Here is a 21,718-nt window from a genome sequence, read left to right on the forward strand (position 1 = left end):
ATAAGCTCTTAAGTCACTTTAGAGTAACAGGTTTTGTGTTCTTTTTTCATGTATCATATGATATGTCCTTTTTGTTTGTTTGTTTTTAAGGAAAGTTGGGTATCAGAAAGTGGGTAAATTTTTTCTGGCTGCTTGGTAACATTTAATTGGCTTCACAGATAAACTGGGCTGGAATCTATGAAAAGATAGGGTAGAGGTTGTGAAAAAAGTGTTAGTTGCAGTCATGTCTGATTCTTTCCGACACCAAGGACTGGAGCCCATCAGGCTCCTCTGTCCATGGAATTCTCCAAGCAAGAATACTGCAGCAGGTAGCCATTTCCTTCTGCAGGGGATCTTCCTGACCCACAGATCAAACCAGGGTCTCCAGCATTGCAGGCAGATTCCTTACTGTCTAAGCCACCTGGGAAGCCCAGAGCTTATTTATAGCTTATTAAAGGACCTAGTTCAGGCCTGAGCCTTCTTCATACCAACCCTTCCCTTCTATCCTAAGATTTTCCATAAATATAAAAAATTCTTTGAAAGCAGTAAATTGATTTAATCTTCAGTCATGCCTGTTTTTTCCTGATAATATTGTTAGTGGCCCAGATTAAAGATTACCAAGGTAAACTGAAGTTACTTTATGAAAGTCATTAAGACAGGATTGAAAATAACATTGTTTAGAAAATATTCTGATTGTACAGATTTATGTAAAGACGTTTCTAAAAGTGCTAGCTGGTTTCAAGGATCCTAAGAATTCTATTTCTGAACAGTCTGTTTTATAAATGCTTATTCTCAGTGCCTAATCCTGTATCTTCAATTTAAAAACAAACCATCCTGTCATATACATTATTTAACATTATATCCATCAAATATGGATTTGAAACTAAAACCATGAATCTAACTTGTTTTAAAATCAGTTTTAAAAAACTAATAATACAACAGCATTAGTAACTATCTTTATTCTCAAATTGATAAAAGCATTTAACATATACTTTACCGTATAAACAAATTAAGTGCTATGCATTTTGCTTATAAAGTGACAAAAGTATTTCAAGCATTACGTAATTCAATTTGTACAAAAAGTACATTTCCAAAGAAAGCTTTGGTTAGTAGAACTGATTACATACTGTCAAATCCATTTCCCAAAGTTTTTCAAAGAAAAAAGCCTTATCCACTAACAGGTATTTCTTGTACAATCCAAGCTTTTTTACTGTTAAGGGAGGAATATATAATAATTGCTTTTAATTTCCATATCTAGATCAGCCTTTATTCTTCCATTTATATGTGGTCAGAATACCATCACTTTTGAAAGCACAAATTATGTAGAAAATCACTTTATTCTTAGGAAGGTAATCTATTTGAAAAATAGATTCATAAGACTTGGCTTCCATATCTACCAAGGTGCTTTCTAACTTTCAAGCACTGACAGATTGCATTGGGGGTAAATCACGTCTAATTTCCCCAGGAGGGAAATGGCTACCAGCACTAGTGCTCAGAATCAAAGTTGATATAATACCTAAAGACTAAATACAGCCCCAAACTTAGTATTTTTACAGTTTCTACAATGTATGGATTACCTTATTCATATGAAAGTAGTAAAAATGCTACCTAACTTAAATAATGTAAAATACCAGTGTAACCAAATTAATAATCACAAAACACATTTTTCTATTAAAATTTTCCAGTCCACTGAGCAATATTTACTCAAAAATGTGATTATGAACTTAAATATATGCTCTTTTAAGTTTACTGTAGTTTATGCTGAACTGTACATTGGTGATCCTTTTGTAATTTTTGAAAATTCTACTTACATAACTATGTAATTTGAAAATGTAAAAATGAGCCATCACTAAAATTCACTGGAGACTAATATTCTTTCATGGAAACAATTTATAAACATTTGTAAGTTCTACCTTTATTTCAATTTGGTTTTTTGAACTACATAAGCTTCTCATTTCAATTATTATATAATGCTTCAAAACTAGTTTAAACAAAGATAAACCCAAGAAGAACCGGTAAAGCATTCCTTACTTTACATATGATGCCCCAAGTGCCACATACGTGGTAATGTATCACAGAAAAGAACTGATAATAGTTTAGCAGATTATAGAGCAATCCTAAAAATTTACACAAAGCTAAACATTGCCTCCCTTCTAGTCCACTTATTTTCCTTTAATTTGATCTTGGCTCTATTTATTATCTTTCTGTAATAATCCCTGTGTGACATCAGTTTAAGTGTTCCAATTAACTATATATACCTCTTTAAATAGCTCTGCAACATTTTAGAACATTCAACCAATCTTTTTCATGAGATTCAATATATCCTACATTTTTCTCACAAAATGCTCTTTCCTGAGCTATATTAAACACCTTATAACAGGTGTATGTACAACTGAAGACCCTAAAATGTCAAGTTTACATTTTTAAAAAAATGCATAGAGAATATTTTGGAAAACTTATTAGTACTTCCTTATTAGATATTACAATGTATAGGATTTGTTTCCTTCAGACTATAAAATATTTAATCTTTATTACTGGTTATTTCAGATCTGAATCACTTTTTAATTATCTGAGATCTGATTGATATTAGAGAAATAGATTAAGTTTTCTGACCAAAACTGGGCCATGAGTCTTCCAAAATACAACCCTTATATACTCAACGAAGGTATCAAATTTCTGTGCCACAAAATAGAAGAACTGTATCAGACCTACCAGAAATAAACTTTTATTATAATACAGTATGTTAAAATTAAGGTGCTATTCATCATGCCCTAGGTCATCTGGCCTTTACCAAGTGGGCATCATGTCTGGAAACCACACTCTGCCAAGATGCTTAGACACTTCCCAGTGAATCTGCTCCAAACTATACTTTTGGTCAGGAATTAATACTTCTTCCATAATGGATAATTGTGACAGGCGGCCACCACACATCTTCACAAACTCAACAAAGGCACTACATGAGACTTCACATTCCCCTAGTCCAATAGCTGACAAATTTTTACAGCGTTCTGCAATGCGAATTAACTCTTCATCAAGCGGCCGTAATCCATTAGCACACACTACCAGTTCAACTAGTCTAGGGCATGTCATTCCCACACGGCCAAGCACATCTTTGCTTACTGATCTCCCAAAGTAAAGATGGGTGGCAGGTATTTCATACCGAAAGAATGGATCAAATTCCTCTTCATATAAAAAAAAATACATCACCAAGTTCACTTTGGGTGAATGTCTGATGAAAGCATCCCAGCTGCTCTTCTGAATGGTATGGAAGTGAGTCTGTCCCGGATTCTCACTGACTACATCAATGCGCAAATGTTCTAATCGAACATGTTTTTCAGAAGATAAAGCAAGCAGTAATTCATCACTTAACAAGTGGTAATTCAGGGCCAGTTCACGTAAGCCATGACACTGATCAGCCACACACAGGATACCTTGAAAGAAAAAAGACCCAATTATTTTTTGTTCATCATCTGTTCGAAAATATAAGTACATGTCCTACAGTAAGATTTCACCACATTTGCTATACAACTTATAAAAGTTTAGGTGCACCGATTGAACCCGCAGAAAGTCATACACACAAATTTATTTGATCACTGAAGAGGCTAAAACATTTTCTGACATTCAAAAATCTAATAACGAAAAAAATAAGATAAAATCAGATATAATGACTCACATTAACAATATGAAATATCTGAGAAAATTTTTTAAAAAGATTTCCATCAAATGAGCAAACAGTTTAACTACTAATACAGGCTTGTCAAATTTCTAAGAAAAAAAAATACTGAGATATCACTAGATCAATGAAAAGAAAATTGCTCAGTTAACATTAATGGAAATATACATTATAATTTTTAAAGCTCTAACATTCTCAGAAAGCTCTTAACCATTCTTTAACTGGTTCCTTATACTTCAGGTGCTATGCTTCAAAACTACTCAAAACCCTGAGCAGGAGCAGGTTTTACCAAAGGTTGGCTTCACATCTCTGAAGTGGCCTACTGTAATAACTCTGCCCCAAAGAGACACCCTTATACTACTTGATAAATGACAAACTCAAGCCCTTTCGTTCCTGTGTTTAGAAACAAGGATAGGAAACAAAACACACAACGTATGATCTACTATTTATTGTACAAGTATGACATGTCAGGCTAGATATGTTATCCTACAAGTACCCCCCCAAAAATCTAGAAAAATAAGTATTTTTTCTATTTTAAAGTCGAGTCAGCTAGCTAAAGATAGCAAAGCTGGAATTCAAACAGACTGGGTGACTCCTAAGTGCATGTGCTCACCTACTGCCCAGAAAGTTGACAAGACAGAGGTCACCAGTAAGCCAAAGCTTTTACAAAGCAGTGGGAGGAGAATGTAGGCAGTGGAATCAGTGCAGTGATAAAGTGAATCACCAGTACAAGAGAGTCACCAGAGAGGGAGTAAAAGCCATCTGTGCTTCACTACTCAGCTGCCAAGCTTCTATTCTCCACAAGGTGTGTATATATACTCTGAAATAAACCCTGATCACCCAAGTTAACGTGAACACCTCTCTCTTCTTTGCAATCACATAAAGCTTCATCTAAAAAGAAACACACAGGTAATGGTAAGCAAAATGCAAATGAAAGAAACTTTGAGGTATCCCTTAATAACTACTAAAACAGCTGTGACAGGCATGATTCTAAAAGTTGTCCTCAAGATGTCACGCTGTAACCTCTGAAAACTGTTCATGTGATAACGGTGAGCACTCCCATGAGTATGTAGTGCTATAAATAGCACAGTTAGCTGTAAAATAAGATTAGCCAGGCGATCCTAATCTTATCACATGAACCCTATAAAAAGTTTCCTCTAGATGGCTGCAAAGAGGAAGTCAGATTCAGAGCCTCTGTGACTGAACAGAGAAACCCAAGCCATGCCTCCAGCTCTCACCTAAAGAACTGAGGTGCTAACAAAGAACTGCTAAATTTGCATTTGTTAAATATGCAGCAAGAGAAAACTAACACACAGTTACAAGTGTTTAAATCTTTAACAGAAAACAATGACAAAGATAAAACTGGTACATTATTACAATTCAATAATACAAATAACCTAATTACAACGTAAGCAAAGCATCCAGGTAGACCTCTCTCCAACGAAGATGTACAAATAGTCGATAAGCACAGGAAAAGACATCTGAGAATTCAAGAAAATACATATCAAACCACAGCAAGATACCAGTTTACATTCACTAGGACAGCCATCATCAAAGACAGACAATACATGTTGAAGAGGGGTCAAAAAGTTGGAGCCCTTAAACACTGCTAGTAGAAATGTAAAAGGACGCAGCTGCTTTGGAAAATGGTCCAGCAGTTTCTCAAATGCCTACACAGAGTTACGATATGATTCAGCAGTTCCAATCGTTATACACCCAAGAAAAATTAAATGATATGTCCATACAAAAACCTATATATAAATTTGCAGAGCAGCATTATTCATAATAATCAAAAGGTGTAAACCCAAATATCCATCAACTGATCAACAGAAAAATATGGTTATTATTCATATAGTGGAATATCATTTGGCAAGAAAAAGAAATGAAATATTATACATGCTACAATACGGATGAACCTTGAAAACGTAAGGCTAAGTGAAAGAAAGCCAGTCATAAAGGACCGCATATGATTCCATTTACATGAAATGTCCAGAAGAGGCACATCTACAGAGACAGAAGTAGATCAGAGACTGCCTAGGACTGGCTGGGCTAACGTTTTGGAGGGTGACAGCTAAGTGGGACATGGGACGGTAGTGAAAGTGTTCTAAAACTGACTGAAGTGATGAACGCACTGTGAACTGTATCATACATGAATTATATTTCAATAAACTATTACACTGGTCGTGGGGTATAAATTCATCCAACTCATTTTGGAAAAAAACACAGCAAGAAACATTAAAAAAAAAAAAAAATCTGAACTCTTTGACCTAGCTCTTCCACTTCTTTATTTAATTTGACCAAAGGAAGGAATTAACAGAAGTAAAACTATGTGCAAAATAGTTCATTTTTTTTAAATCAAAGGAAATAGTGGAAACAAGTTAAATATTCAACCATAAAAGAATTATGAGGCAAATGTTGGCCTATCAACAAGAAAGAAAACTAAGTAGCTAAAAGTTCATTAGTTCAGCTGGTAATTACTGAGTGTCTTAAATGTTAAGAACTGGTTTTAGGATGATAGAGAGTCAACAGGAACAAAACATCCTTATCCTAACAGAAAGCCAGCAGATAATTAAACAAGAACACTCTGCAAGTGTTAACAAGGAAATTAGGGAAGAATTTCCAAAACTATCACAGACCTACAGAATTAGAAGAATCAAGCAAAGGCAAAAGGCAAGTAGACAAGAGAAATTAATGGTTATTTCCTGTGCAAACACTCAGACATGGACAAAAACACAAACATTCTAAGAAATGAAGGGAACACAACACGTAATATGTAAATAAGAGAGTATGTCAAAGACTGAAACCCAATAGACAAGGACCAGATCATATGGGACACCCTGTCAGCCTCAGTAAGGAGTTTGGATCTTATGTAAAGCATAGTGAGAAGTTTTGAAGGAAACTGGAGGTTAAAAAAAAAAAAATCAAATTTCTATTTTAGAAAGATTACTCTGGCGCTACCGTGGAAATCAAATTAGAAAAGAGCAAGGCTGCAAGTTAGGAAATCAGTTAAGAGGGTACTCACAAGGGCACTCACTGAGCTAGATTAGAGATGAAGGAAGGCAGTGTTAATTTCAGCTGCTTAACAGAATACCACAGACTGAGTGGCTTAACAATAAACATTTATTTCTCCCATTTCTGGAAGCTGGAAGTCCAAGATCAAGGAGCCAGAAAGGCTGGGTTCTGCAAGGGCCAGAACTCTTTCTGGCTAATAGATGGCCATGTTCTTGCTGTGTCTTCACATGGCAGAAAGAGAGACCAGATATCTTTCCTATTCTTTCTTAGAAAAGCACTAATCCCAAAGAGTCTCCAAATAACTCCCAACCCACTTTCAGACACTATCACACTGGGGAGTAGGGCATCAACATGTGAACTGGGGCAGGAGGTGAGGAGAACAACACAAATTCAGTCCCCAGCACAGAGATTTAAAGCCTATTATCAGTGATGGAGTTGCCAGACCTCAGTGACTACAGGGATGTAAAAGTAAGGGTACAAGAATTCAAGGATGTCTATTAGGTCCCTGATAACGAAACAAGCAGTGCCATTCACTGAGATGGTAAAAAGGGAGATGTAAGAGACTTCAAAAAGGGGAAAGGACGATCATTAGTCTGACATACCACAGAGACAGTCTAGAGGCACTGAGTCATTGGCAGTTCAACACATAGCTTTGGAGTTCCAGAAACACTAAAGGAGGAGGCGTTAACATACATACAGAACATAACTGAAGCCGCTGATGAAGATGATACAGCCCGGGGTTTACAGAGTAAAATAACAAAGGGCCCAGTACAAAACACAGGGAGACACCAAAATTTAAGGAAGGAAAAGAGAAACTAGCAAAGGAAACAGAGTGGGAACAATCAGAGGAAGGAGGAAAATCACGAACTGTCATACAGAAGGATGATGCAAGGGGTGGGGGAGGCTCAGACGGGGGTAGATAAATGTATACTTATGGCTGATTCATGCTGTTACACAGCAGAAAGTAACACAGCACCATAAAGCAATTATCCTCCAATTAAAATTTTTAAATAAACAAAAAGAACAGTCACTGGTGTCAAATGGTACTTAGAGGTCCGGCAACAGACAACTGTAAGGACTATATGAAATGGGAACAATTGTTTGATAAAAACTGAACTGAAAAACTGTTCGGTGAAGAAAGCATAGAAAACAGTTCTTTAATTTCAATTTAGAGAAAGAAACCATCTAAACATGCAAAATATGAACAGAAAGAATACACACAAGTATTAAATTTAAAACTCTCTATGCTTATATTCTTAAAGAATACTACAGGAAAGCTCTCTCTTTACCAAACAACTAATCCAAATGCCATTCAAGCTTGGTAAGATCAAGCAAGCTTATACTATGAGAATTGACATATATATTTAATAAAAATAAACGAACATGGGATGTACCAGGATAAAGAGAATAATGAACTCAGTTTCATGGAGAAACCAGAGACCCAAAGGCTCTCATACAGTGTGTAAGTACTACAGGTTACATTCAGAGTGCTCTGGAAACAGTAGGTGGGGGTTCTAAACCAGACAGGATTAAGAAAAAAGTGGAACACGTGAACTAAATTTTGAAGGCTGGACTGGAGTTAGCCAGATGAAGAAATGAAAAAAAGAAATTTGTTAAAGGTATTCCTCAGGGTACAGTATACTGACCAAACACATGTACAAAGAACTGTCATTATCTAGGACTCAAATAAAAGCTGCATCTGAGTAAAAAGCAGAGAGAGGTGAAGGTCAGGATACAAAGAACTTGGTACACTATGAAGCTATGGAGCATGGACCATACTCTCTGTACAGTGGACAGTAAAATGTGACTAAGATCACAATAAGAAGGAACTGCCAAAGCCCAATCTTCCTAACTTCTAATTATACTTAGGTTATCACCATCAGTGATAATCTAGAAGCGGCAAAAAAAAGCTAGGAAAACACCACAATACATAGACGTCACCATTCCCATCAACCAGACTCTCCATGTGGGAGACAAGGAAGGACAGGAAATAATGCCCATCCGACAAGGAATCATTTTCTTAGGGGAAGGCCAGGCTTCAGTAACAGCAAGAAGAGGGGGAAGTATTCTGTTAAGAGATCAAAACAGATTTCCCAAATAACACAGCTGAAGGGTTGGGAGAGATGTCAGCAGTAGGAGGGCAAGTCAGGAGTGAAGCGTGAGACTAACACAAACTGTAGGTTTATAATCATTTTACAATACAAACCATATGGAATTTAAATGCTCTCAAACTGAATAATGTAATAATGCTTAAGTTATGCTAGAAAAGCTGGAAAGAGCTTTAATAACGCTACTCCTCCATTTGATGGGCTTTCAGCTCCAAAACTCAACTTTGGAAAAGGTTATCTTGCAAAATGTGAGGTGATGACTTCAGCACAACTCTTTTCTATGTCATGAAATGAAAAGCATTTGTGAGACTGCTATGACTCAAAACTACCCTGTTAGCTCAACCACGATTTGAGAAAAGTCTACTTCACCAAAATGGCCATCTCAGGCCGACCTCATACCGTCCCTTCCTTTTATTTTTTTAATTTATACATTTTCTGGCACAGGTTGGACACGAACTGCCAAAGGAGATTAGAAAAGGTGAAAGTAAGTGTCTAGGTTAGGAATGCTACAGAATTTACACTACTCTTTACATCAAAAATATTATGCAATACAGAGGAAATAAATCCTATGAACCCACCTTCAAGGTCAGTAATTATGAATGCTCCTTAATTTGATAAACACAATACATTTTACTAAAGTATCTGGCAAAACACCACCGCACCTGCTGGAGAGACATGAGGGCAGCTGCTCATTTTCAGCAGCTTGAGCGTATCGCTGTTGTTGGCCACGAGGACTTTGAGCGAGGGGTCATCTACTGGCGTGTCGTCTATCTTCAGCGAGGACAAGGATTTGGAGTTTACAAACACAACCGTCAGTGCAGAGATAAAGTGAGACTGAAAAACAAAAACAATGAAAACACTGCTTCAGTTTTTACAAACAGAGACTTGAAGGGTCTTCATATAATACATATATAGTTCATCTGAACCCTGATGATGCGTTTGTAACTGTTTTGGGGTAGCAGCAGCCCCTCCCTCTGTTGAGGGAATATGGTAGCAATATGGTAGAGAGGGGTGATCTCCTGCCATCTTTGTAAAGGGCCTTTTTATTTAGGGAAAAAAAGATTTCAAGCCTCAGGACAGGTGTCTCTGAATCACAAGTCACTGGTCAGTAAACAGAGGAACTGTGGAACCCTGAATGAGAAAGCCTCTCAGACACTTCACATCACCTTCTCTGGAAACCCTGCTCCAGTGTATTTAACACCAAACGGCATTCTTCTTTGGTGACAGTAATGACCATTAAAATAGTAACAGCTATTAGCATAATCATCAAAAATTAAAGTCAATGAACTTAGAAGCTATATAAGACTTATTTAGAATATGGAAGCTCACATAAAACTTGATTCTAAAATAATAAAAATCATAACTAAGTAAAAATTCCAAATTTAAAATTCCTTTAAATATGTTAAATTATACTACTGTCAAAGCTATTTTAAGGTATTTTAAACACATATGTACCAATTAATAATCTATACTTTATTATGTAATATTCTATATAATAATTATAATATCCTGTTGGACACAGAATCTGACCTAAAGGAACCACTGTAGGGAAACCAGAATTAAAGCACAAAGTATGGGACTCTGAATCAGAGCTAATAAGCCATATCCAATGGACTCACTACATCAGAGAAAGAGATAAGGGCAGGCTAGTAGCCAAGAAAGTACAAGAAACATTATCTTCTTGGTCACATTTCCTAAATTACTTTTTCCTATTGTGGTTAAATAACAATTTAAATTTTGATTAAGTAGCTGTTCAACAACTTAAATGTTAACGTCTTTCTCCTAACTGGATTTCCCTATCAAATTCAACTGTATCTTCTACGATCGCATGACATTAGTATATGCATGACTCCATCTCTGCCTTCCTTTTTCCCACTTCCGTCAGAGTTAGCTCTGGTCAAATACGCTTCTTTCATGATCTCTTCGGTTCTCTCAGGATTTCCAAGATGTATCAACAGCCTATTTCAATCTTCTACAAAAGCCATTAACAGGAAAAGAAAGAAAAGAGCATAAGCACCCTATGCTTACTGAATGAGGAAGCAAGCAGTCCAGACGCACCCCCAGTTCCCCAAACCAAAATGACAGGAAAGTACAATATTAGTACTAGATATGCATAGTGACCATCCTGAGTAATGAGAAAAAAGGAAATTATATCCAACATACCTTATAGCATGGTATAGCCTATATATACCGTATGTTTATAGCTTTCTAACTACAGTATGTAATAGAAAAACCAATTCAGATGATTTCACTTCCCATATGAAGCTTAAACAAGGCACTACTATACCATGTAACTCGGTACCTCTTAAGAGTGAGGGCCTTGCATCACTGTAATCAGAACCACCTGGACTGCTCTTAAGAAAAAGAAATTTGGGACTAGGAATATCCAAAGTTTAGAAGTTTCAAAGATGATTGGTATGCATATTCAATTTGAAAACCACATGACTGAACTCATGTCCTCAGAATCTGAAAATGTTGATACAAGCTGACTCTCGCCCACTTCCCTTATTTTACATGAGGAAATAATTTATCTCAAATGTACCTTATTGAGACTTTGAAATCAACCTGTGATACATCTGTTACTGACATTCTATTGAACAACCTGGGTTATAATATACATTCAAGCTAGTAACACAAACATAACTCAGATAATGTGGGAGTCAGTTCTGGATCACCACAACAAAGCTACTATTACAATAAAGCAAGTCACACAAGTTTTGTTTCCCACTTCATATAAAAGTAATGTTTACACTATGCTATAGTCTATTAATGTAAATAGGATTACATTTTAAAAACAATGTATATTCTTTAATTAAAAAATACTTTATTGCTACAATATGCTATCACCTAAGTCTTCATCAAGTTGTAATCTTTTTGCAATAGTAATGTCAAAGATCACTGATCATAGATTACCATAACAGATAATAATGAAAAAGTCTGAAATACTTCAAGAATTACCCAAATGTGACACAGAGACATGAAGTGAGAAAATGCTGTTGGAAAAATGACATCAATAGACTTGTTTGACACAGGGTTGCCACAAATCTTCAATTTGTAAAAAACACATTATCTGTGTAGTGCTGCAATAAAAAGAGGTGTATATCTTCCTGAATCATCCTAGTAAATTCAACGATTAGGTGTTTAAAGAGGTGTCTATATTTTAGCTTGTGGTGTACTCTGATAAAACCTTATGATTTACTGCTGGATACTAACCTACAGAATATGAGCTGACATACACAGGGACTTCATTAGTTGCCCTTCTGAAAATGCACACTTATTTTTCTATTTTAAGACAATAATTATTAGAGAAAGAGACTTTTTCTAATTACATGCAGGAGCAAGTTAGAACATATATGTGAATATACATTTATTATGAATATAAATTTCACCAAAAAAAGTTTTAAATAAAATCTGTAAATTAATCCTGCTGCTACTGCTAAGTCACTTCAGTTGTGACCAACTCTGTGCGACCCCCGAGACGGCAGCCCACCAGGCTCCTCCATCCCTGGGATTCTCCAGGCAAGAACACTGGAGTGGGTTGCCATTTCCTTCTCTAATGCATGAAGTGAAAAGTGAAAGTGAAGTTGCTCAGTCGTGTCTGACTCTTCTCGACCCCATGGACTGCAGCCTACCAGGTTCCTCCGTCCACGGGATTTTCCAGGCCAAGAGTACTGGAGTGGGGTGCCATCACCTTCTCCAAAATTAATCCTAACTGTACTAATATTAACTGTGCTCAAGAAGCAATCTTTACACAATCAACAAAAGATTTTCTAAGAGAGCTCCATCTGCTCTTAATACTGGCACTACTTTTCTTTCATTATAATCTCACCAATCTGCTCTGGAAGTCCAAAAAAGAGCATCTATTGATATATGTCTCTTTTCTTCTAACATGCTTATATCTCAGTTTTACTTAGTCTATTTCAGTATTTCATACAGAATCCTCTGCAAATTCAATCACTTTTTAACATTACCCAAAAAGTAGCACAAAGTGATTCAAAAACAGGAAAAAAAAAATCATTTAAGACTTAATATTCTAAATAGTAACTGGTTTTTCAATATACACACACCACTTTTCTTATATTCCCACTATAAATGCAAGAAATGGGTAGAGTTTCCCTGGATTTCTCAGTAAAAATTAAAACAAAAAAACAAAGAACAAAACAGCAGATACCTTTGGTAAATCCATAAAGCTTGGCCGAGCAGTTGAAATAAGTCCGAGCGTTTTTAAAGAGCAGTTCACAAGCTGTGATAATATATCACAAGCTGCTTCAGCTGACTCTTTGCTGCTGTCCACCTGAGAAAAGAACCATTCTTTACACATGAATATGGTCACACTTCTCTGTGTACATTTTAACTTTACAAAAGCAAGAAATACAGTTATTAGTTTACTGCATTATAATTTAAAGAATTAATATTTATCCTTTCAATCATCTACCCTCACATACAATGTCAGCCTTTTCTGAATCCCCCTGAAAAATTATAAGGGCAACTGTCAAGACTTAACTTCGACCGTGATAAGATACTTAATATTAAAAGCACTTAGCCATTAAGTTGATTTATTCCAAATGGACTGTAAAACCTAGTGTAAACATAAATTTATAATCTTTGAAAAATAATTATATATTTGGTAGTGGATCATATCATACATGTAAATACAGTGCCAACGGTACAAATGCTTTAAACCAAACTGAATGAGTATTTACTCAAGAGACTCAGGTAAATCACAACCTGGGATTCATCATTAATGTTATTAATTGAAACATGAATGTGAAGTAAAATAAGAGTCTCCAATTAGTCAAACATGAAAACCTGAACCAAATGAGAAGTGCCCATACACTGCGACCATATACTCTTCTGCACAGACCTTTCCTGGAGGGGAAGGGAAACATGACCAAAAAGCTCCTTAAGGACAGAAGGAGCTCTTCTTTCAAAAAAGGAGTTGTCCCCCAGGCTATAAAGCACCTTAAACAGTGTAGTTAAAAGTAACATCATTTAATTTCCAGATTGATGTACCTTACCTTAACCCAAAAATATTCTGAAGATCCTGCTGTAAAACTGATGCACCGATTTACATTACAGTTTCAGAGCTATTTTTATTCTTTGGCTAAGTTTCTTTATATCAGTGGTTCTTTTGAGAACTGCTGTGGTCCTGAACCAATAGCAACAACATCATCAGGGAACCTGTTAGAAATGCACACTCTCATGCCCAATCCAGACTACACGAATCAGAAACAGGGATGGGGGTGGGGAGGAACCCAGCAATCCTTGTCTTAAGAAGTACTCCAGGCATTTCTGATGCACATAAAGTTTGAGAACCATGATTTTACCTTAATAACTCTGACTACAAGATTCTTTGGCCTACAGTCAGTGATGAATTAAACACAAATATTATCAGGAGAGCTCAGAAGGATCTTGGGGTGTGTTTTTGGAAATCAGAAATTTCCTCAGAAAAATAAACAATCCCCCCCCCGCCAAAATGCTTAAACTTATAGGAGAAATGATTTTGTGATGGTTATACAAGTTGGATACAGTTGAGCTGTGCCACAGGGTAACACTGAAACAGCCAATCCACTGGATGGAATTGGTCTTTAGACCTAGGAGATTAATGTTATACTCATCTTGTTATAGGATTTACCGTAAGAACACTTTTAGACAATTCAAAGATGACTGAAACCAAGGAGAAGGCTCTTCAAGTTTCCTCATGGGCAGGCAAGAAAGGGACAACACATGAGGAGTTCCTGGATTTTTGTCTGTTCTATCCTCCCACCGTTCCCCCAGCCTTGCCCTCAGCTAGGGTTGAGACACAACATCCAAGTCATCCAGTTAAGCATTAGATATCCCAAATAATGCAAGAAGGAGGAAATGGCAACCCACTCCAGTATCCTTGCCTGGAAAATCCCATGGACAGAGGAGCCTGGTAGGCTACCATCCGTGGTGTCACAGTCAGACCCGACTGAGCGACTTTACTTACTTACTTAAATAATGCAAGGGATATTTGCACTGACAGTTAGCCACAGATTACCTGACATCCACTAGGCATCCCTTATTTTTACTCGCTAAACCTAGCAATCCTTCACTCTGTGGCCTAAGTGTCTTTGTGCAGTTTTCTGGAAAGACAGCCATAAGACACCCACCGATTCCCAACATCAGGCCTCTCCTCCTGTGACACACATGAGGGAACACACACACAATCTCCAGCTGAAACAGAACGGCAGTCTTGGGAGCAGACAAGACTTTAGTTTTGGCAAGGATCTCTGGCTTAAGAATCACTGCAATATCTGGGTTTAACTTGACCTGTTTTAACATCAGCTGCGTACGGCAAATCAGGTATTCATGTGTTACTCAACAGTAATTACAGGATGTGTTAAGGATTTAGTGAACATATCCATATTTCATTATTCATCCCCAGAACAAAACATGACAAGCCTGCTCACACACACCCCTGTGATTCTTTAAACCACTCTGAACCTCTCAAAAAGCAGCCTCACTTCATTTATCTCATTACTGCCTAACTTCCAGTATGTCCCTGCTGGCAAAGAAAAGAAATAGTTCTCTTTGTCATCTTTCATGTACCTTGTTCTATTTCTCTCTAAAATATATTCATCTAAACTTTTTATATAGAGTTTCTATATCTCCTTTCTCTTTAAGGAACTCCAATCACAAAGCCATTAATAAACAAAACTCACTTTATTTTCTTAAATTAAAGCTTTAATAAAAATCTCTACATCTAATATATATTTTTTTTGGCTCAAATTTGTTCATAATAATTCAATGTGACAGTTTAAGTATATGATTTATCTTTATTTAATGGTTGCTTCTGTTTTCAAGAAATTATGAAAATAATTTAAATTATTAAGATTTACAATAAAATGGAATAATTTAGCTCGATAGTTATTTGTGACAGCCTCTAAAGTACACAGTTACTCTAAATCTTTAAGCACGTTGCCTAGAAAGGCAATAGTTTAAAAACAAGGGAAAATGTATCAGTTTAGGACACAAAAGCCACTGCATGCGTACATACTAAGTCGCTTCAGTCATGCCCGACTCTGATAAACCATGGACCAGAGCCCTCCAGGCTCCTCTGTCCATGGGATTCTCCAGGCAAGAATACTGGAGTGTGTTGCCATGCCCTCCTCCAGGGGATCTTCCCAACCCAGGGATCGAACCTGCGTCTGTCTCCTGCATTGGCAGGTGGATTCTTTACCACTAGCACCAACTGGGAAGCCCCCACAAAAGCCACTAAATACACTTTATTTTTAAAAAGAAGGATTTAAAGTATTACCTTGAAGCTGACGTATTGTAGATGATTTGAATGTCTTTTAATAATCTGTTTGATCAGCTCTGGATGTGTAGCTTTCAAATAAGATGTAGCTGGCTGATTCAGTTCAAATTCAAAACATCTCCACAAGTCAGGCATGTGAAATACCTGGTTCCAGTTGCGGCAAACTTGTGAAGCATGAGCCCGGTCAAGAAGAGGCAAATACTTAAATACTTGAAGAACAATGTCCTGAAGGAGATTACCCCAATCACAAGTCTGAGAATGCTCACTTGCAGCCCGCAGTCTCTTGGATTTCTCGGCAATACCTTCTTCTGATGAATCATGGCCACTATCTCTTCCTCCTCCTCGTTTCATCCTATTCAGAAAAAAATTCATCATTCTTTTTTTATACTTAACTTTTCAATAGACACAAATCCAAAATTCATTCTTCTGTCGCTGAGATATGTGTACACGTGCCTACAAATACAAACATAAACACGCAGGAGAACTGGACCAGACACTCAAGGAGAAGAACGTCAAAGCAAAATATAATTAAAAAAACACCAGTAGAGACGAACTGTTATTTCACAACCTTACATCTTTGGCAGTTGCTTTTAAGCATGTGTATTTGCACTGTACTATGTGGGGAAGAAGTTTATCATAGCTTTGAAACCAAACCATGCATTTATATTTTCAAAGTTGTAGTCAACTATTAAGAAATACAAAAGAGAACCTACAGGGACATTTCCTCAAGATTTCTTAGAAGTCATCTAAGGATACCTACTGTATCTGAGTTTTTGAATTCATGGCAGCCAGAGCCACAGGAACGTTCAGAAAGGATCTGAACGAAGTCATTGACAGATCTTTCCACAGTGAGTACCCGTCATGTGTGTTACTGCCAGACCCAGACTTTGCCTAAAACGAGCAAACTCATCTCTACTGTACAAATTTGCTCTGGAATGTGGCTGCTTCTTCCAACACCTCACTAGCTGTTGCAATGTTTTATCCAAGTTGCATTTCTGAATGACAACTGAGTGTTTATTCTATGTATTGGTACTGCCCTCATTCCACTTGGATCTGGTGTTGCTGTACAACAGGAACAGAATTTCCAGGCAAGAATACTGGAGTGGGTTGCCATTTCCTTCTCCAGGGGATCTTCCCAACCCAGGGATTGAACCGGGGTCTCCCGCATTGCGAGCGGATTCTTTACCATCTGAGCCACTATTTCACTGCGTAAAATCGTAGTGTGAGTAAGGAGACTGGGTTCTGGAATCGTGCTCCCTGGCTCTCCCTCTCATTGTTTATGTGGCTATTAACAAATTACTTGACCTTCCTGGGCTTCAATTTGTAAAATGGGGATAACAGAAACACACTGGCATCTTGTGATGAATTAAACAGTACTAGGGCTTTTGAACGGAGAAGGCAATGGCAGCCCACTCCAGTACTCTTGCCTGGAAAATCCCATGGACGGACACGACTGAGCAACTTCACTTTCACTTTTCACTCTCATGCATTGGAGAAGGAAATGGCAACCCACTCCAGTGTTCTTGCCTTGAGAATCCCAGGGACGGGGGAGCCTGGTGGGCTGCCGTCTATGGGGTCCCACAGAGTCGGACATGACTGAATCGACTTAGCAGCAGCAGCAGCAGCAGGGCTTTTGAATGGAGACATCGATGGCTGCTGAACTCAGGTATAGGAAAGTAGTCTTGTATTAAAAACATTAAAGTAGAAACAGAGGTTCAAGCCAGAAGGCAAACAGTGATCCTAAATTTATTTTAATATGAAGTGTATATGAGAATGTGTGAGAACACAAGCTCATGTATGAGAAAAACACATTGGAAATAGATTACCACATTAATATAGTAACTGTAATAGTGGGACTGTATAATGTTATATTCATAATTGTGGCATAACAACTGTAGTGGGATTACATAATGAATTTTCTTTGCCAATATGCTTTGTTAAACTTTACACATGCCTGTTAATGTCAATGAATTACACTGCAATCAGATAAAAGGTCTTGTTTTATCTGGAAATTTAAGTACTGAAGGTTCTACCTAAATGAGGGCAACTGCAGTCCACTCACTGGTACCTCTATTTAGTTCAGAGCCTGCGATTCTTTTGTCTCTAGAGAGCAGTTTCTGGCAGGTACAGTTTGGATTTAGAGTCACAGCTTTTTCACACAGGATGGCTTGTAGCTCCAACTCCCTGCTCCTGGCATATCAGCACGTCAGAATTCTGATTCCTGTGTGGGACAAACATACGCGTGCATGGCTCTCAACCAAATACATCTCTGCAGACTCTTTCTTTCCAGTAGCCAGCTAAAACTCTGAAGGACTGGGCGCAGACGACCCTGGCTCTCATGCCATTAAGACCAGTCCAGGAAGTCTTAGGACATGTGCAATAAACTGCCTATTCCCATTACTCCTACTTTCAACTATACATTAAGTGAAATAAATGATGTATATTCTCCTGTGCAGAGGGAGAGAAAGGGAAAACAAAAAATGAGAGGTGACAGCAAGAGGCTAGTTTTATGGAAGACTAAAACTTACATGTGGAACAAAGAATACGTTTTTCAATATGTTTAGAGAAGAGATGTATAATCTATAATGTCATCTTTAGTATTAAAACAAAAAATACTCTCCTATGAATAATGTCTCACTAAAGGTTGAGATAACACTGTCATTATGACCCATTTTTCCGCTTTAACTTATCCTGAAGGCGTACTTTAATTTTAGCATACAAAATTTGGGTCAAAGAACAAAGAGTTTGCTACCCAGGGTTTATAATTTCTCTTCTGACTACCTAAAACTACTCAGCATTTTGAGATACTGAGATTCAAAAAAGAATGAAGTTATTTTTATAATTTCTACCTCTCACTACAGAATGTTGATCTTCTATTCCTGGAGAAAAGTCTTCTAAAACCAGAACTATTCAATTTAAAGATGGAATGATTCATACGGATACATAAACAAAAATAAGACGACGACCTTATTTACACAATTATCTTTGCTAATACACTGCTGATTCTAACAACAAATACTTTCTTTTGTCTATTGCATCCTTGTTTTAAATAAAAGTATATTTCAATGTTTTTCCAAATGGAGTACAAAACAAAAGCTGACATATTAAAAAGAGGGCTTCCCTAGTGGCTCAGTGGTAAAAAAAAAAAAAAAAACCCCACCTGCCGCTGCAGGAGATGTGGGTTTAATCCTTGGTCAGGAAGATACCCTGGCAAAGGAGATGGCAACCCACTCCAGTATTCTTGCCTGGGAAATCCCATGGACAGAGACTGCAGTTCACTGGGTCGCAAAGAGCAGGACATGACTTAGCAATTAAACAACAGTCTCTAGCTGAACTAAAGTCTTTAAATTGTCATATTTGACTACCATAGTATGTCAGAATTACAGTATATAAAGCAACACCAAAAATTTAAGGCCAAATGCCAATACAAATGTTTCTGTATTACCCTCATTTACGAGTAAAAACATCAGATCATAGTGGGCACCTAAGAAAAAATTTTAATATCAAATCTTTTCCAAGACAATTCATGCAAAAATTTGCACTGCCTTCAAAAGTATTTTATTAAATCTATTTACACATGAAGCTGTGCTATAAAGACAGGTAAACAACTTAAAGCATCTAACAGTCTGCAAAGAATTTACGTCACTGATCGACTTCTTACTTGAGTGAAAGTGAAAATCCCTCTCACACTAGAACTTGAGTGCAGAGAAGATGGATGATCAACCTCTCCTAGATTTAGGAGAGCACCCAAACTAGGCCGCTTCATGACTCTGGCAGTTCACTTCAAAATGCGACTTTTTCAGGCCCCCCAAAATCAATGCAACTTGGGCCACTAAAAGCATTCCGTGAGACTGATACTCCTGTGGAGCTTCAAAAAACAAAGGAATGACGAAAGACCCCATCCTGATTGAGCAGCACAGAGAATTATGGTATTAACTCTTCACATTTCCATACGCTCTGAAAGGAGCAGTCACTTTGCTCATCAGATGAAGAGCCTAAGAGAACACTTGGCTATGTGCCCTTCATTGTTTTTTTAGTACACTGCGATCATAGTAATTTTAAAAGCTCATTTGTATTTAGCTCTAAAAAGCCTATTTTGCCATCACATTTCCTTTCCATTTATGCTCTGCTTTTGACTAATACCAAAAATGACATGCATTCTTCGGCTGGAATACAAAGACTGAAAGGGTGCAAACAGTCTGACTCTCAGAACTAGATGGTATTAGAGAGTGGGGTGGTGAAAATTGGTTCACCGATCATTTGTAGATACTGGGAGTTGGTGGCATTTTTATAAAGATTTCAGGAGAAGAAAAAAAGATTCTGAAAGATCTGAGAGATATTGGACATGTTCAGCAACGAAATAACTGCTTATCTCTAAGCACAGCGATGCAGGCCAATCACATAATAGGCTTTTTCCTGATCCCTGTCTGCAATTCCACCTAAAAGAGCTACTCTCGCTCAAAGCAGGGGCAAAAGCTGCTCATCACAAGTTGACCAACTTTTCCACTTGGCTACGCGCATCCGAGGTTTCCCCTCCTCCGGCGCCACCTCCTCGAATTGGCTTTCCCAGACTTGTCTCCCGCGCCCTACGCAGGGCGGTCTGTTTTGACATCTTAATGTCCCTCATTTCTCAAAGCCAGGCCGAGCGCGAGCTCTAGGGTGTCGGTCACCAGGCCCCGTCGAGAGTCACGAAGCCGGGCGCCAGGCGCGGCGAGCCCCGGGCGCGGCGGCGGCGGCGTCGCGCGGAGGCAGCCGCCGGGCGCTGTGCGCGCACCACGCCTTGTTGACATGTTTTGAAGCAGGTTCGCGGGGCAACGCCCCCAAACAGGCTCCAGGCGCCGCGTCCCGCCCCGCACTCTCGGGTCCCCGTGTCCCCCCCCGCCCCCGGCCCGCCCACCTCCGCGACCCTACCCGGTTCCTGCCGCCGCCGCGAGGCTCCGGCCCCGGCCCTCCACCGTTACCTGCTGCCGAGGGCGGCTTCCCCGACGCTCCACCCCGGACTCCGGGGGCGGCTGGTCCCGCGGCTCTCACATGAGGCCCCGCGCCTCGCGCTCTCGCCGCCGCGGCCCCCCGCGCTCCGCCCGCATCCGAAGCGCTGGTCGCCTGGGGGACGCCAACGCGGCTCCACCTTTGCGGCTCTGGCTGCCCGGACAGAAGCCGCCCTCCTCAGTCTCGCGCCGTCCGTGTCCTTCTCCTGGGTCCCTTTGTCGCCGGGAGAGGGACGGCTGCAGGGAGCTGCAGCCACCGCTTAGGTTCTCGGCGCCGCGGCCCAGAGACAGAAACCAAAATGGCGCCCGGGCTCGCGGCCGCGCGCTTCCCCCGGCGGCGCGTCCCCGCCTAGAGGGGCGGGCGCGTGTCCGCCGAGGCGAGTTCCAGGAGGATGAGCCAGGGAACGCGAAGGGGCCGCACCCACGCGGGAGCGCGCTCCGTCCCGCACGGCTAGGGGCCTCGTCCCCTGGTTCCCCGGGAAGTGTCGGCAGCGTTCCTCCCCGAAACGTGACTGCGGCTTTTAGGGTTTTGTTTCTTTTTTCGTCTTGAAGCCGAACCTGAGAGGGCTGGAGCCAGCTAGATGCCTAAGAGTCTCTGGGGTGGAAAGTTTAGAGAGGCGGAGCAGCTACAAGAAAGGAGAGTCCCTGGGGCGGGTTGCAGCTGGTTCGGGCCGAC

The 21,718-nt window shown here is 39.0% G+C and overlaps 1 protein-coding gene across 1 annotated transcript; it reads right to left on the reverse strand.

The window, feature by feature from the left end:
* Positions 1-920: 920 nt before the first annotated feature.
* FBXL3 (F-box and leucine rich repeat protein 3) lies at positions 921-21,689 on the reverse strand. Its single transcript, XM_027557722.1, has 5 exons — positions 21,016-21,689; positions 16,055-16,406; positions 12,944-13,066; positions 9,435-9,606; positions 921-3,410 (listed from the first exon to the last, which is right to left on the reverse strand). Exons 2-5 carry the CDS (start codon positions 16,403-16,405, stop codon positions 2,767-2,769), a joined length of 1,290 nt encoding a protein of 429 aa, XP_027413523.1. The 5' UTR covers position 16,406; positions 21,016-21,689; the 3' UTR covers positions 921-2,766.
* Positions 21,690-21,718: the final 29 nt, after the last annotated feature.

This window comes from Bos indicus x Bos taurus, chromosome 12 (assembly GCF_003369695.1).
Source record: "Bos indicus x Bos taurus breed Angus x Brahman F1 hybrid chromosome 12, Bos_hybrid_MaternalHap_v2.0, whole genome shotgun sequence".
Classification (NCBI taxonomy): domain Eukaryota; kingdom Metazoa; phylum Chordata; class Mammalia; order Artiodactyla; family Bovidae; genus Bos; species Bos indicus x Bos taurus.

Coding starts and splice junctions, on each gene's coding strand:
- FBXL3 (XM_027557722.1), bottom strand. CDS start 16,405: ATGAAACGAGGAGGAGGAAGAGATAGTGGCCATGATTCATCAGAAGAA. Junction 13,067..16,054: donor TACAATACGTCAGCTTCAAG/GTAATACTTTAA, acceptor TTCTTTTCTCAG/GTGGACAGCAGCAAAGAGTC. Junction 9,607..12,943: donor GCTTTATGGATTTACCAAAG/GTATCTGCTGTT, acceptor TTTGTTTTTCAG/TCTCACTTTATCTCTGCACT.